Source organism: Jaculus jaculus, chromosome 4 (genome assembly GCF_020740685.1).
Source record: "Jaculus jaculus isolate mJacJac1 chromosome 4, mJacJac1.mat.Y.cur, whole genome shotgun sequence".
Classification (NCBI taxonomy): domain Eukaryota; kingdom Metazoa; phylum Chordata; class Mammalia; order Rodentia; family Dipodidae; genus Jaculus; species Jaculus jaculus.
In genome coordinates, this window is record NC_059105.1 from 68,819,997 (window position 1) to 68,835,098 (window position 15,102).

Genomic DNA, 15,102 nt, shown 5'->3' on the forward strand with positions numbered 1-15,102 from the left:
AAAAAGTAAATAATGTCTCTTCACTTACTTTCCGTCACTACCAGACCTAGTCACCTCTGCCCTCCGGGTCCATATGTCTTTCTCCTTGGTCCTTTAAACATTACACAAAGAAAAAATCCATTTTATATCCCGTGTTCTTCCAGCCACTCTATGCTGCCTGTATTACCCACTTGTCTCTTGACCTAGACATCATAATTTTGCGGCATAAGGCCTATACCTACATGCCAGTAAATTTTACTGAGCCTTGGGAAGAATCCAGGGTTCTTATGATAATTAACAAAGGAGTAGAATTTCTGAACCGACCTAAACAGTTTGTTGACATGCTTATAGCTGCTAGAGTCACCACGGTTTTTATCCTACCTACTTCTGCCATGACAGTGACAAAAGTCACCTAATTACTCAAATCGCACACTTTTGATGTGCATTAGTGTAAGATGTATTAAGTGCTCTTACTATGTATTACATGAAAAAGAGAAAAAAAAAAAACCCTGCTAACCTGAGTACAACTTATGAAATCAGCTCTAATATTAAAGCCCGAATCTAAGCCATTTGGCTCCGGGCTGCTTTAAATTGGGATTGGAGATATGAGCCCATATGTGTGACCCGATCAACTTATAGTCACATGGATGCTAGGTCAGGCACAGAGGTAGGTACTAATGGCCACTGAGGGGTAAAGTTAGCCCTAGGTAATTTTGCTCCGGTGCAACATTTCATCTTGCTGAGATCACAGGAGTTTTATCAGTCCATTCAGCCTTGTGAGAAGTAGGTCTGGCAGATACAGTTCTTTTTCTGGGAACTTTAGTTCACAACAGAGACTGACTGAGGCCCTAATTACCCCACAGTGAACTGAAGAGGGCCCTCTGGGGAAATGGAGATGGAGGAGAGGGGATATAAAAGAATAACCTATATAAAAGATAAGAGTTTTAAAATTAAAAAAAAAAATCTATGGCAGGTGAAGTTAGCAGATGCTGGTGATAGGTCATTTAAAAGAAGAAAGAAGTCAAAAGTGATCCCCAGTTTCCGGAGGAGAGAAAGGAGAGGGGAGAAGGAAGACTGAGATGAGAAGAATGAAAGAAAGTAAGGGACGTTTCCCCTGTTTAACGCACAGCCATCCAACAACCACTGTGAACTGAGTTCACGTGGGTGTAAACTTAACTAGGAGCCAAGCCTGCATTCACTCCCAGCAGATCCTTAGGACGCGGGCTCTGTGCGTGCCCCAGCCTTCTTTCCATGCAGATGAGAAACAGCTTTTGCAGATGTCAGGTTATTTACTAAATCTTAAATCTAAAAGGTCTCCTGTGTTTCCTCGAGAACATAGAAAGACTTCCAACTCACTTGCCTCCATCCATAAGAGGCTGTTGTGGGCAGCCCTTGCTTTAAAAGCTCTTGGCTGGGCCGGGCGTGGTGGCGCACGCCTTTAATCCCAGCATTTGGGAGGCAGAGGTGGGAGGATTGCTGTGAGTTCGAGGCCACCCTGAGACTCCATGGTGAATTCTGGGCTACAGTGAGACCCTACCTTGAAAAACCAAAAAAAAAAAAGCTCTTGGCTGGAAGTTTATAGAAAAGGCACTTTTTTTTTTCTTTGCTAGAAAACTCAAGGATGATAAGGCAAAAAGATTTGGGTGAAATTTAGGGGATTTGGGAAGCCAGTGTCCCTCAGATGGGAACAGGGCGACACAGAGCAGCGCTACCTTTAAGCTTTGCATCCAGAAAGCAGGAAGCATTATAAAGCAAGTCTTAATCTTCTATTTACCTCAACTTGATGAACCTGGACTGCTCGGCTGCTCTGTTCCTCCCTTTGTTTTGTCTGCCCATTTCCTGCTAAGAGTTGACAAAACAGCACCTATTTGTTGAATATCAACATCAAGGGGGAAACTGCTAGCTCATCCATTCTGTTGTTAAGTTGCTCAAAAGGATCAAAATACCAATTAACTTGCTGGCTCAGAAATCTTTGATACTCTCAGATTCATTGACATTTTGAAACTCTTGTTCGCACTTGCCTAATGGTTTTCTGATTCTGAACAAAGAAGTGGCAATCTGTTTAGCATTTGACCTGTTTTCTTAAATATTTTTATGTATTCAACACGCTGTGGCTAAAAATAGTTACCTTCATGAGCTCAAATAATCTTTTTCTTTCTTGTTCCGCCTCCAAATTTAAGATGGGGAGAAAAAAAAAGGCTAAAGATTTTTTAAAGTCATTTCATTCTTATTTTAATTTTAAAGTTTTCATTGCAAGAACTCCCCCTCCCCTTCTCTTTTCCATAGAATTTGGCAGAATTTGGAAAATCTGATGAAGCAAGCTACTATATTTAAGAGTCATTCTTTTTTAAAAAATATATTTTATTTTTATTTATTTATTTGACAGAGAGAAAGAGGGAGGGGGAGAGAGAGAGAGAGAGAGAGAGAGAGAGAGAGAGAGAGAGAGAGAGAGAGAGGGCACACCAGGGCATCCAGCCACTGCAAACAAACTCCAGAAGCATGTGCCACCTTCTGCCTCTGGGTGGGTCCTGGGGAATCGAACCTGGGTCCTTGGTGGCAAGTGCCTTAACTACTAAGCCATCTGTCCAGCCCAAGAGTCATTCTCCTCTGAGAAAAAGTTGGTCAAATGACCTTGTGAGAGGGAATTAGGTAGCTTTATTTTCAGGCAGCCAGTTGGAGGGCCCACAGAGGGAACCAAGAAGATGTCACACCTTACCTGCCTGCTTCAGAATTCAACACATGAGCCTCCCTGTGCAATCAGCTCTCTTTCACCCCCTTCTCAAGTGTGCTGACCACTTCCAGAGGCAGCCCCCCGAGTCCAGAGCCATCAACCCTCTCAGGCTCAACTGAACCTGAGGGTAAGGCCCACCAAATGAGATCATGGCTGTTCATCTCGCCTGAACCTTGAGGTCCCTGCTCTGGTGACCGATCCCCTTGTCTCAGCCTAGCTGGGCTGAGATGGCGGGGGACCTCTACTCCCACATGGGCTTTATCTACTCCTGCCTTCCATACGGCAGGAGCTCTCTGTACTTTCTTCTCTTAACCTAATAAAAATCTAAGTCTTACCCTCCGGTCTGTGGCTTTTAACCCTTTACATTCATAAGACAGGGCTGGAGAGTTGGCTTAGCAGTTAAGGCATATGCCTGCAAAGCCTAAGGACCCAGGTTTGATTTTCCAGGCCCCATGTAAGCCAGATGCATATGGAGGTACATGCATCTGACATTTGTTTGCTAGAGGCCCTGGCATGCTCATTCTCTCTCTCTCTCTCTTACTGTGTCTCTAATAATAAATAAGTAAAAATAAAATCTTTAAATTCATAAGACAAGGATCCAGGGATACCCCAAATTTATTGGTATGTTGGCTTATATTGGTATGTAATGGGGTTTGGGGATTCAGGAAAAGTCCTTGAACCCCAAACTCTGAGTTTGTATCTGTTTTTACCCAAAGAATTGAGATAACCCAGATTGAGAAGGATAACTTATAAAACATTACATTTTATTGAAAAAAATATATCAGGTATACTTGGGAGAAGAAGGGTTTGAGAACCAAGGAAGGGAAAATGGTGGGTCCATGAGCCCATGTGGGAGAACAAACATGGGCCTTGGAAACAAAAATGGGAAAGGGGTCTTTCTGAAAAGGTGGGTGCTTTCAAAAATAAATAAATCAATCAAGAAGCCATAAAAATAACAGCAAAGACACAGTCTTACTGGGAGCATGGAGACCCAGGATGTGAGCAGCCAAGCAGGTGGAAAGAAAATCCCTCTGCTCTGAGCCCAGGAAGAGACGCGGAGTCCAGGCTCCAGAAGAGGCTGGCACACCTGTAACCCCCTTGTCCTAAGCTCAGAGAAGGGGACCACCTACACCTGGGTGGGGTGTGCACTCAAGACAGAGATCTGGCTAGGTAAGATGAGCAGATGCTGAACTCTGGTTCTGCACTGAGGCAGGCGGGGTGAGAAGCCACAGACCGAGATAGGATTACTCATATGAGCCTTTCTCTAGCCAGCTGCCTAATGATCATCCTGTCTAACTAGATCCCTCTCAGGTGTGCCGGCCAAGAACTCCAAGAGTCCCCTTATGCTTGAGGATATGGTTCAGAATGGGAGTTAAAGGACAGTACAGATGGCTGGTGGGGGAGGCAGAGTGTATAATGATTTGCAAGTTCCTCCCTGGGCATCCTTTGGTAGTCATTCTCCCTTCACAGAGGTTGTGTTTTGTTGTTCACTATTTCTTCACAGAAAATTCAGTGGAAATCTTACCTGTGATTAAGCAAGGCAGTTGCCTGCAAAAGAGCAGCTTTTCATCCTTAGGTAAGAGCAGTTTCCATGTTTGGAAAGCTTCACATAATTGCTGTATCTTAATAAACACTAATTGAATATAGTGGACTGGGGAGATTAAAATCGAGAGCTTGAAGCCAGACTTCTCTAGCATAGGATCTTGGGGAAACTAATTACTCTATTATATGCGCCAGTTTCCTCACCTTTCAAATGGAAATAATAGTAGAACCTACTTCATAGTGTTGTTCTATAGATAAATACAATCGTATTTGAGGAGAGTGCCCTAAATGTCCTGGACTCTTATGACAGCTCCCAGCACGTGCTGGGAGAGAACTGCACATTACTGTCATAGTACACATGCCAGAGGAGAGGGTGCATGCAGGGTGACCTCTTCAGAGAAAATGACAGACTGGCTAGGCAGCGGAAGGTGAGCAGGTTTTATTTCTTGGCCAGAAGCAGGACATATCCCTGAGCCTCTAAGAGAGGATCTGGTTTTGTTCTTATCTCTTTTCCCCTAAAACCTGACAGAAAGATGGGAATAAGATTACAAAGTGCTTGGACACCAGCTCAACCCCCATCCAATGAATTCCCATTAAAAAAATTTTTTTTAATTTAAAAAATTTCTTAAAAGTTAAAAAGAAGGGTTACTAGGCAGGTTTTCTCAATTTCTAGGGTTCCTTTCTTGTCATATAGGAGCTCTGCCTTCTTCACTTAAGCTCTAAAATAGATTTCACCATCTATGGTCTGTAATTCATAAGACAAGAACCTGGAGACCATGGACACAGTGAAAAGCATGTGTGACCATGAGTATCCAGCTCCCCAACTCCTGGGTTAAAGTTTAACCATGAGTCAAGAATGGCTCTGTCACGCTCATAGATACACCAAATTCCTATATGACTCTGGAATCTTGACCTACTTAGGATGAGTTGTTTTCGTCTTCATGATGAAATATCTGCAGAATTGGAGACTTGAGATTTATTACATATAATTTTTATGGACATTTCTAGAAAAAAATGTGATCAAAAGAAGATTCCTTGGGAATCTCTATGGTATAGTTGGAGCATGTGTGCACGCATGCGCGCGCACACGCGCACACACACACACAATACAACGTAATTAACTGGCAGTTGGTAATCAGCTACTTACACATTTGGAGGAAAGTCCTAGAAGGAATCGTGGGAGGAACTTAATTCCAGGGGACAGATACAGCCAGAATACAGCTAATATGTACAAAAGACATATCCAAGGCTGCTGGGCTAACCTTTTCACAAAGTCTTCGAAAAGGATGCGGTGGGAATAGCCCTGTCTGCGGATGCGGACCGTCTCCAGGATCCCCGTGGAACGGAGCTGGGCCAGGACCCTCTCTTGGGAGAATTGCAGAGCCTTGCGGTTGTCATTGGGCTTAATACAACGTACGAAGTGGGGCTGTCCAACCACCATTTTGGAGAGTAGATCCATCAGAGAATACTGTGAGGGATAAAAAGAATACAAAGAAATGAGAAATAAGGGTACCACCAACACAGACTGTTGTGTCTTTCAGAGCAGTGTGAGGCTCATGAGTGACTCACAGATCTTTGAGACAACATGAAATCAGCAATAAGAAATGACCATAGGGCTGGACAGATGGCTTAGTGGTTAATCACTTGCCTGTGAAGCCTAAAGACCCCGGTTTGAAGCTCGATTCCCCAGACCCATGTTAGCCAGATGCACAAGGGGGCGCACGCATCTGGAGTTCATTTGCAGTGGCTGGAAGCCCTGGCACGCCCATTCTCTCTATCTGCCTCTTTCTCTCTCTTGTCTGTTGCTCTCAAATAAATAAAAGTACCAAAAAAATTAAAAAAAAAAAAAAAAGAAATGACCATAAAGCCGGGTGTGGTGGCACACGCCTTTAATCCTAGCACTCGGGAGGCAGAGGTAGGAGGATCGCCGTTCAGTTAGAGGCCACCCTGAGACTGCATAGTGAATTCCAAGTCAGCCTGGGCTACAGTGAGACCCTACCTCAAAAGAAAAATAATGACCATAGCTGCCTTATAATTGCCTGAAATATGAAAGCATTCTTTATACACCTCCTAATAACAGGTAACATAAGCCAAGCCACGCAAGTAATGCTGTTACTGACCAAAGTTGATCCTAGTGGCTTTCCAAGGTACCTGATTATTCAGCATCTTATTGCTCAGTTTTTGCATTTGGGGCCAATATTTTGAGGACATCAAACTGGTTGACATGGGCATATTTCTGAAACACTGTAAGCCAGGTGCCTCTCTTTTTTTGATTTTTGTTTTTCAAGGTAGGGTCCCAATCTAGCCCAGACTGACCTGGAATTCACTATGTAATCTCAGGGTGGCTTGAATTTATGGTGATCCTCCTACCTCTGCCTCCCAAGTGCTGGGACGCCCAGCTAGATGCTTTTCTGAGAGAGGAACTAAAGACCTTGAGAATGACACTTCACAGATTCAAATAGCCTCTGAAGCCCGTGGGGGAAACACACATACGCATCCAGGGTTACTTGGATAAGGCTACAGCAGATAAAGGAGACAGGACCACGGTGGGCAAGAGAAGAAATACGGCACAACCACAAAGTCCAAAATGAGTAACAAGGCAGGCAATGAAAGCCACCCCCTGAGATGCTTCAGCAGGAAACATGGCATCGGTGCAGTGGGTGCTGGACTCAAAAGCTCTGGGGGTGCTGCAACTCCTTCCTTGAGCCCAAATCTACTCTATTTCTGAAACACAATTAGCGAAGTTGGACGTCGTGGCCCTGGATCCATTTTGCGTCTGATAGCTTTCCATGGGGCCTTCCGTCTATGGTGCTAGTTCGTGGGTCCTGACCGCCGGCTCACCTGATTCCTCCAGCCTATGGCCCAGGTTTTCCTAGCACCATCCGCACATCTCTCTGTAAGCCAACTCCACCTTACGTTGTATCTCTGAGAGCAGTTCCTGTTTTGGCATAGCAGCATCTCTACCATGAAGTTATGTGACCAGCAGTATGTGATCTCTAAGGGGCCTCCAAATATAATGCTGTCTAATGACTTGAAGAGCAGCAGATCTGGGCCAATCAGTAGAAGGGTCTGTGTGTGTGTCTTACCTTTGCTATAAAGTGGACATGTAACAGAGCACTTCTAGAGGACAGTGCTTCTCTTAAAAGGAAGCATTCTAGGGGCCTGGAGAGATGGCTTAGCGGTTAAGCGCTTGCCTGTGAAGCCTAAAGACCCTGGTTCGAGGCTCGATTCCCCAGGACCCACGTTAGCCAGATGCACAAGGGGGCACACGCGTCTGGAGTTCGTTTGCAGTGGCTGGAGGCCCTGGTGCGCCCATTCTCTCTCTATCTGCATCTTTCTCTCTCTGTCACTCTCAAATTAATAAATAAATAAAAGGAAGCATTCTAGTATCTGAAATACCAGATATTGGGGACACAGACATGGGAAACAGTAAGGCCCAGGCAAATGGGTTTTGCAACGGGTCAATTTCAGGTTATGAAAATGAAATCCATGCTTGTCTCTGTATCTGAACTTGATAAGCCGCCCTTTGGGATTTCATTAGCTACTACAATTTGCTGAAAAGAAGCCGGCTCATGTGGCTTTACAGCCAAGAAGACTCTTCTCGACTAGTTGCATTTGGAGTTGCAAGGGCTGTGGCCAGTGTGCTCTCTCTGTGGCTGCCCTCCACCCGGTATTTTTCAGTACCACGGGCACTTTGCCAGCGGCTCCACCATGTCTGGGACCTCTTAAGGGAAGGCTCGGCAAGTCCCTTCTGGAAGCAGGTGGAACAGAAATCTTACTTCCATACCCGGAAGTAAGAAGCTACAGTCTGTCTCTTCATGTTGGTGGTTTCTTCCGGATGCCGAGTCACCTCCAGGGTGTCCACCTAGAAACACAGGAAGACAGCTGTAGTTTGAGGACACAGACAGTTCAGTCATCCTCCAGAGTTTCAAATTCTGAAACATTATTTGGTCAATAACCTGAGGAACCAATGTGTTTAGGGCCTAACAGGGGAGACTTTTAAAAAAACATAAGAAGCAGGAGAAGGAGGAGGAGGTGGGGGGAAGAGTGGGGATAAGGTGGAGGAGGGGGAGGTGGTGGTGGTGTACTATTCAAGAAGACTGGGCAAAGGTCCTGAGGCTGGGCTAGAACGACAAAAAAAAAAAATGGATCCTGTTATCTTAATTACTTTTCCCATTGCTGTGATTAACACATGATTTGAGTGGGAAGTAGTCGATTATGGTTAAGGAGAGAAGTCTGGGTGGCTCATTGACTGTGGAAGTGTGAGGCAGCTTGCTCACATCTCTAGGTTCAAGAAGTAGAGATCTTGGGTTACCACCTTTGTAACCTTTAATGCCACCTCCCCCCCACACCGTAACCCACTTTCTTTTTTATTTTTATTTTTTAAATTTTTTATTTTTTATTTGAGAGCGACAGACACCGAGAGAAAGACAGATAGAGGGAGAGAGAGAGAATGGGCATGCCGGGGCTTCCAGCCTCTGCAAACGAACTCCAGACGCGTGCGCCCCCTTGTGCATCTGGCTAACGTGGGACCTGGGGAACCGAGCCTCAAACCGGGGTCCTTAGGCTTCACAGGCAAGCGCTTAACCGCTAAGCCATCTCTCCAGCCCACCATAACCCACTTTCTAAAGGTCCCATAACCTTCCAAACCAGTTATCATCAGCTGGGAATCAACTGTTCAAATACGTGAGCCTATGGGGTGCATCTCACATTCACGCTATGACAAACTCTAGCTCATGTCATACCATAGGGAACTGGGCCAACGTCAGTCACTTTCCACACAACCAGACCCTGATGCCCAACGTGCTGCTATCGCCCACAGTTACCACATGCTCCCTGCAAGCAGGAGGTGGGCCACCAAGTCACTTAGGAAAGTTCTGGTAGATACACCTGTTGTCAATCATCTCTCCAAACACCTGGGCTGACTGGATGTAAAGAATTGTAGCAACAGATTTCTAAGCAACGCAGCCCGCCTTGTTTCCTTTGCCACAACTCAACAACAAAACCCTTCTTTGATTGGTGAAGCCTGTGAGTGGTATTCCAACCGCCTGCCTTGTGCAGGTGCGGCAGCCTCCCATCTGCTCAGAACAGGTGGCATGGGTGTGAAGCGGGAACATTTGAACTGGGAGACGCTGCTGTCAGCACCTGGGTTCCACCTGGTGGACTGCTGTGCAGACTTCCAGACTCCCCCTCCGCACGGGTGAGGGCATCTGCAGTCTTGTTCACAGACCTTGAAGAATGGGGGAGGGAGGGAGGGAGGGAGGGAGGGAGATAATGAAGTCCACCTGGAGGGGTATTTTAAAAGAATGCAAGGAAACACTTCAACTGGGTTGGACGAAGAAAGCATATTTATTTAAGGGCAGAAGGCATGGATCTAAGATATCAAAAGCTAGAAAACTACTAGGGAGTGGTGGTACACACCTAGAATTCCAACACTCAGGAGGCTGAGGTAGCAAGATGACAAGTTTAAGTAAGACCTGGGCTACATGGATAAACTCAGTCTCAATAAATAAATAAATAAATAAAATAATAAAAATCCTAGCCTGGATGAAAACACACAGGCTATACAACCTCATCTTTGATGAGCTTCTCCTCGGGGCTGGCAGTCCACCCACAGGCAGCTCAAACAGTGATACACCTCCCTGGCCTTCTGACTTAAAAACAAAAATAATTAAAATTTATTTTAGAGCAATTGAGAGAGGGGGAGGGATTGGCCAGGACCTCAGCCAGTGCAATTGAACTCCAGACGCTTGCGCCACCTAGTGGGCATTTGCGACCTTGCGCTTGCCTCACCTTTGTGCATCTGGCTTAGGTGGGATCTGGAGAGTCAAACCTAGGTACTTAGGCTTTGCAGGCAAGTGCCTTAACAGCTAAGCCATTTCTCCAGGCCCTCTTTGGCTTTTAAATTTGCTTTCAATGAGAAAAGAGGGAAAGACAACTGTTTTTGAGGAAGGCTGCTCTCATACAGAAAAGAGAAAATACCCCCACTTCCCCACCTTCAGAATGGTACAGTGATGTCTCCAAGGTCACTGGAAGGTTGCCCTCGCTCACCCTGCTCTGAAGGGTAGTGCTCAGGGCTGTGATATTTGGGGCAAGCTAATCAGGTCTGAGGGGAAGAACCTGACTCAGGCTGACCTTCAGCTAAATGGCAAATTTTGAGAGTTTCCTTCAACCTTTTCTCCTTATTTTCTTCGCTCACCCCACCTCATCTACACACAAATTTTGGGAATTTTTCCATATTTTTAAATTTAAGAGGTTCTTCCTGAAGAAGCACTTCTTGCTTTGAGCCTCACCTTCCCTCTATTGCCCTTCCTTTTTAATTAGCCAATGCAGCGGCCTCTGCAACACTAGGGGTCTCCCTGTGCAAAGCTCCTCCAAGCTTCTCTGTCCCCAGCACTGATTGAGTGACCCGTTCCTCTCCCTCACGACATCAACAGTCCCTTGGCGTTGAGAATTTAGCAGCTAGAAAATCCTTGATGACTGAGAAACAATTTATTTTAATTTTAATTTTATTGACAACTTTCATAATTATAGACAATAAGCCATGGTAATTCCTTCCCTGCCCCCCCCTTTCCCCTTGGCAATTCCACTCTCCCATCATATCCAATTTTTAACAATTTTGTTGAGATGGAGGTATCTCTTGTGTTACCCAGGCTGGTCTTATAACCAGTCCCTAGAAATTAGAATCCCTGGGGAAAAAAAAAAAAAAAACAAAAAAAAAAAAAAAACATGCTGGGATTGGAAATAGCCCATCCCCCAAAGCCCAGGCACCAGAAGATAAATTCATCTCCCAGTTCAGGTAACTGAGACACACAGGTATGTTATATACCTGTATTTCCTAGCTTTTGTTTCATCTTTTCCACAAATTATAACACTGCTGTGGTAAGACACATCTCCCTCCCTCCCTCCCTCCCTCTCTCTCTCTCTCTCTTTCTCTGTTTCTGTTTCTCTCTCAATGTGTGTGACTTTTTGGTCCCACAGCTAAGCTTTGTGGCTGTGAATTTTGGAACTCATGGGCTGAAATGATTCTCTCGTCTCAGCCTGCCTGAGAGACTATAGTTACATGCTTCCACATCCCGTTGCTAAGACACAATTTAAAAGGAATAGTATAGATTGGTTTCAAAGTCAGTAAGATCAACTTCAGTAAACTGGAAAAATGCAGAATGAAGCACTAATTCCAAAATCTATAAGGCTGCTATGGATGGGAGAGAGACCCCAGTGAGTGGGACTCCCCCCACCCCATGTGACCACCTAGCACCAGTGTTTCAACATGACTTCAAGGCGCTCTTGAGTAGCTCTTGGGAAGTTAGTGAGAACCTGTTCTTTATTACACACAACGTGGGGATGCTAATGCCTGTTGGTACAGATCATCACCTGAGTGCCCAGTACCATGTTGTGCAGAAGAAATGTCGTCCTGTCTTGGTATATTTTACTTTAAGAACTTCAACAATCAAATGGAGCTAAGCAAGACCACTCTCTGCCCATAAGATAAATATCCTGCCTGGTTCTTTGTGAGTGGTGCTGATTAGTCTCCAAAGTTCTCTTATGAGTGAGCTCTATTGTCATTGTCACAACAGTACAGAAATATACATATAGGATCCATACATAGAATCCTAGCTAGATAGCAAACTTAAATAATAAAGCTCTATTAAGTGTATTGCATATGAAATCACTGTAGTGTGACACTTTGGCCACATTGTGACAGAATTCTCAAAATGATACCATGATAAGAAAACTATGGTGATTCCCCTTCTTTTTTAATTTTAAAATATTTTGTTTATTTATTTATTTATTTGAGAGAGAAAGAGGCAGATAAAGATCATGATAGAGAGATAGAATGGGCATGCCAGGGCCTCTGGCCACTGCAAATGAACTCCAGATGTGTGCGATACCTTGTGCATCTTGCTTTAGGTGGGTTCTGGGGAATTGAACCTGGGTCCTTTGGCTTTGCCGGAAACTGCCTTAACTGCTAAGCCATCTCTCCAGTCCCCAATTCCCATTCTTCATATGAGAAACTTAAGGCACAGAGATTTTAGGTTAGCTCCCCATAGTTTTGCAGCCAGCATACAACTGCATCTAGACCTAAGCCCCATTCTGATTGCTCAGCCTTACTTTTTATCCCTATATACTGCCACCCTATGTGGCTTGATGTTTACTAAATCAAAGTCTAAAAGCATGGTATTATAATAAAGATTTGCCTCATCTATCAACTGAATTTATTCCAGGATGAAGATATGGACCCTAAAAAGTCCCATAAACCAGCCAGGTTTTAGCAGTAGATGAAAAACTGAAGATTTTTCTTCTGGTCTCAGTAAGTGCTCACTATCTGCATCCTAAAACTTCAGAAGTGCTTATATTATTATCTTCTTGACAAGGCCCTTTGTCAAGAATTTTTACTATCAAGTGATAGGTCCATTCATCCCTTAAGAAAAAGAGCCCATCCCAGAAGGCTCTGTAGCCCTGGGTGGGGAAGCAAGGCCAGCATTGCCAATAGCCCTGTGAGTCCTGCTTGGTATACTGAGCAGATAGGCAGGACACCCTGCCCTGTGAAAGGCTCCTGGTCTCAAAGAGACAGTAGCAGCTGGAAGGCCACTCTCAACTTCCTTTTACCTTTCTGCTCTGAAGCAAGCCATAAAGCCTAGGCAGGACCCTCTCTGACCTCCCAACTCTCCTCTGAAGGCGTGCAGGTGCCCCATCTTCCACCAGAAGGAAGGAATGCCACACAAGTCTACCAAGGAGGATCTGAACAAAGAAGGCTTGCTATGCTGCACCATTTATGACCATTGAGTCATACCCTTTTGTCCTCCAAACATTCTTCTGCCTGACTGTCCACAAAACAATGCAGATTTTGGGCTGGAGAAATGACCTAACAGTTAAGGTGTTTGCCAGCCAAGTCAAAGGATTCAGGTGCAATTTTCCAGTACCCACGTAAAGCCAGATGCACAAGGTGGCATAGGCATCTGGTTTGTTTGCAGCAGCTAGAGGCCCTGGTATGCCCATTCTCTCTCTCTAATAATCAGATAAAAATACATATATTTTTAAAATACATGAATTTCCCTGTGCTCTTGTGTCAAAATAACTTACAACAAGCACATCTGTATGGCTTTCTCTCCTTAAACCTACGACTCTGAGCCATGAACTTTATGAGTGAGAAAAACATAGTAATCTTTTTTGTCCCTTACAAAGCCCAACTTCAGCTGGGCATGGTGGTGCATGCTTTTAATCCCAGCACTTGGGAGGCTGACATAGAGGATCACTGTGAGTTCAAGGCCAGCCTGGACTAGACTGAGATCTTACTCTAGTTTCAGCCAGGGCCACAGGTTTCTTTCTTCCCTTCTAATTCCATTTGACATCAGTTACCTCCCTCTGCAGGTAGGTGATAGCCTCAAAGACATGTACCTTATCTCTTTCTACAAAAACTTCACTTTCACAGGTCATTATCTTATGCATTTTTCTGAAAATCAGGGTTATCGGGGTTCTATGTTTCATTATTTCCTACCCTCTGATTTGCTAAATGTCTTCAGTCTCTTCACCAGCCTGGGTAGATGAAGGGAACCAATGCTGCCCACTCTGGCATCATCTGCAAGACAAGAAAGAGCCCCATGCCACCCTCCTCACACATACATTTCATCGTTGGTGCAAACCTACCACTCACCTTGGCTCTCCCAGCACTGAAATGTGGAGGCAAGGACCTCGAGGATGCTGTTATCCGGGTTCTTGTCTGGGCCAAATTACCTGAGGAAGAAAAAGAACTGAAATCTAAAGGGAAAATTTAAGGAATTGGGTCATGAGCAATTTTCTTTTCTTTATATCCTTATATTTTGTTGCATTATCTGAATGATCTTCTCTGAAATTTAAAGCTTTGAAAATTTTTGAATCTTGAAACTTTAATTACATAAATTATGATAATTTTTAATTTTCAAATAATTTATTTTAAAAATTGAATTCATATTAGTTTCACGCAGAAAAAAAATAACAAAGTTCCTAATTTACTTAACTAGAAGTCCTAGCTAGAACAATTAGGCAAAATGAATAGATAAATGAATGGAATGTAGATCAAAAGGGAGTAAGTAAATTTATCTTTGTTCACAGATAACATTCTTTTTTTTAAAAAAAAATTGTTTGTTTATTTATTTATTTGAGAGCAACAGACAGAGCGAGAAAGAGGCAGAGAGGGAAAGAGAGAGAATGAGCGCACCAGGGCCTCTGGCCACTGCAAACGAACTCCAGACACGTGCACCCCTTGTGCATCTGGCTAACGTGGGTCCTGGGGAATCGAGCCTCGAACCGGGGTCCTTAGGCTTCACACAGGCAAGTGCTTAACCATTAAGCCATCTCTCCAGCCCAGATAACATTCTTTTAAAAATTTTTTAAAGGTAGGGCCTCACTCTAGCCCAGGCTGACCTGGAATTCACTATGTAGTCTCAGGGTGGCATTGAACTCACAGCAATCCTCCTACCTCTGCTTCCTGAGTGCTGGGATTAAAGCCACCACACCTGGCTAAAATTTTTAAAATTATTATTTGTTTTATATATATGCAGGGGAGAGAATTGGCACACCAGAGCCTCCTACAGTCGAACTCCAGATGTGTGCACCATCTGTGTGCATGTGTGACTTTGTGCCCAAGTGTCACTTTGCGCATATGGCTTATGTGGGTTCTAGGGAACTGAACCCAAGAGGCTTCACAGGCAAGCACCTTAACTGCTAAGCCATCCTTCCAGCCCACAGATAACACTGTTGCGCAGAAAATCCTAAAGATTTCACATAAGCATTACTATCAGAAGTAATAAATGAATTTTTCAAAGTTGTAGATATAAAATCAACATACAAAATTCAGTTACATTGCTACA

The 15,102-nt window shown here is 44.2% G+C and overlaps 1 protein-coding gene across 3 annotated transcripts in view; it reads right to left on the bottom strand.

Moving 5' to 3' along the window:
• The window catches only part of Myo3b (myosin IIIB), a 470,798-nt gene that overhangs the window by 196,159 nt on the left and 259,537 nt on the right, over positions 1-15,102 (bottom strand). For all 3 annotated transcript variants that reach the window (XM_045147622.1, XM_045147623.1, XM_045147621.1), the window contains 3 exons: positions 13,908-13,987; positions 8,040-8,117; positions 5,515-5,720 (listed from right to left, as the gene is read on the bottom strand). In XM_045147622.1, the coding sequence (XP_045003557.1) occupies positions 5,515-5,720; positions 8,040-8,117; positions 13,908-13,987 (364 nt within the window). The remainder of the gene's footprint in view (positions 1-5,514; positions 5,721-8,039; positions 8,118-13,907; positions 13,988-15,102) is intronic.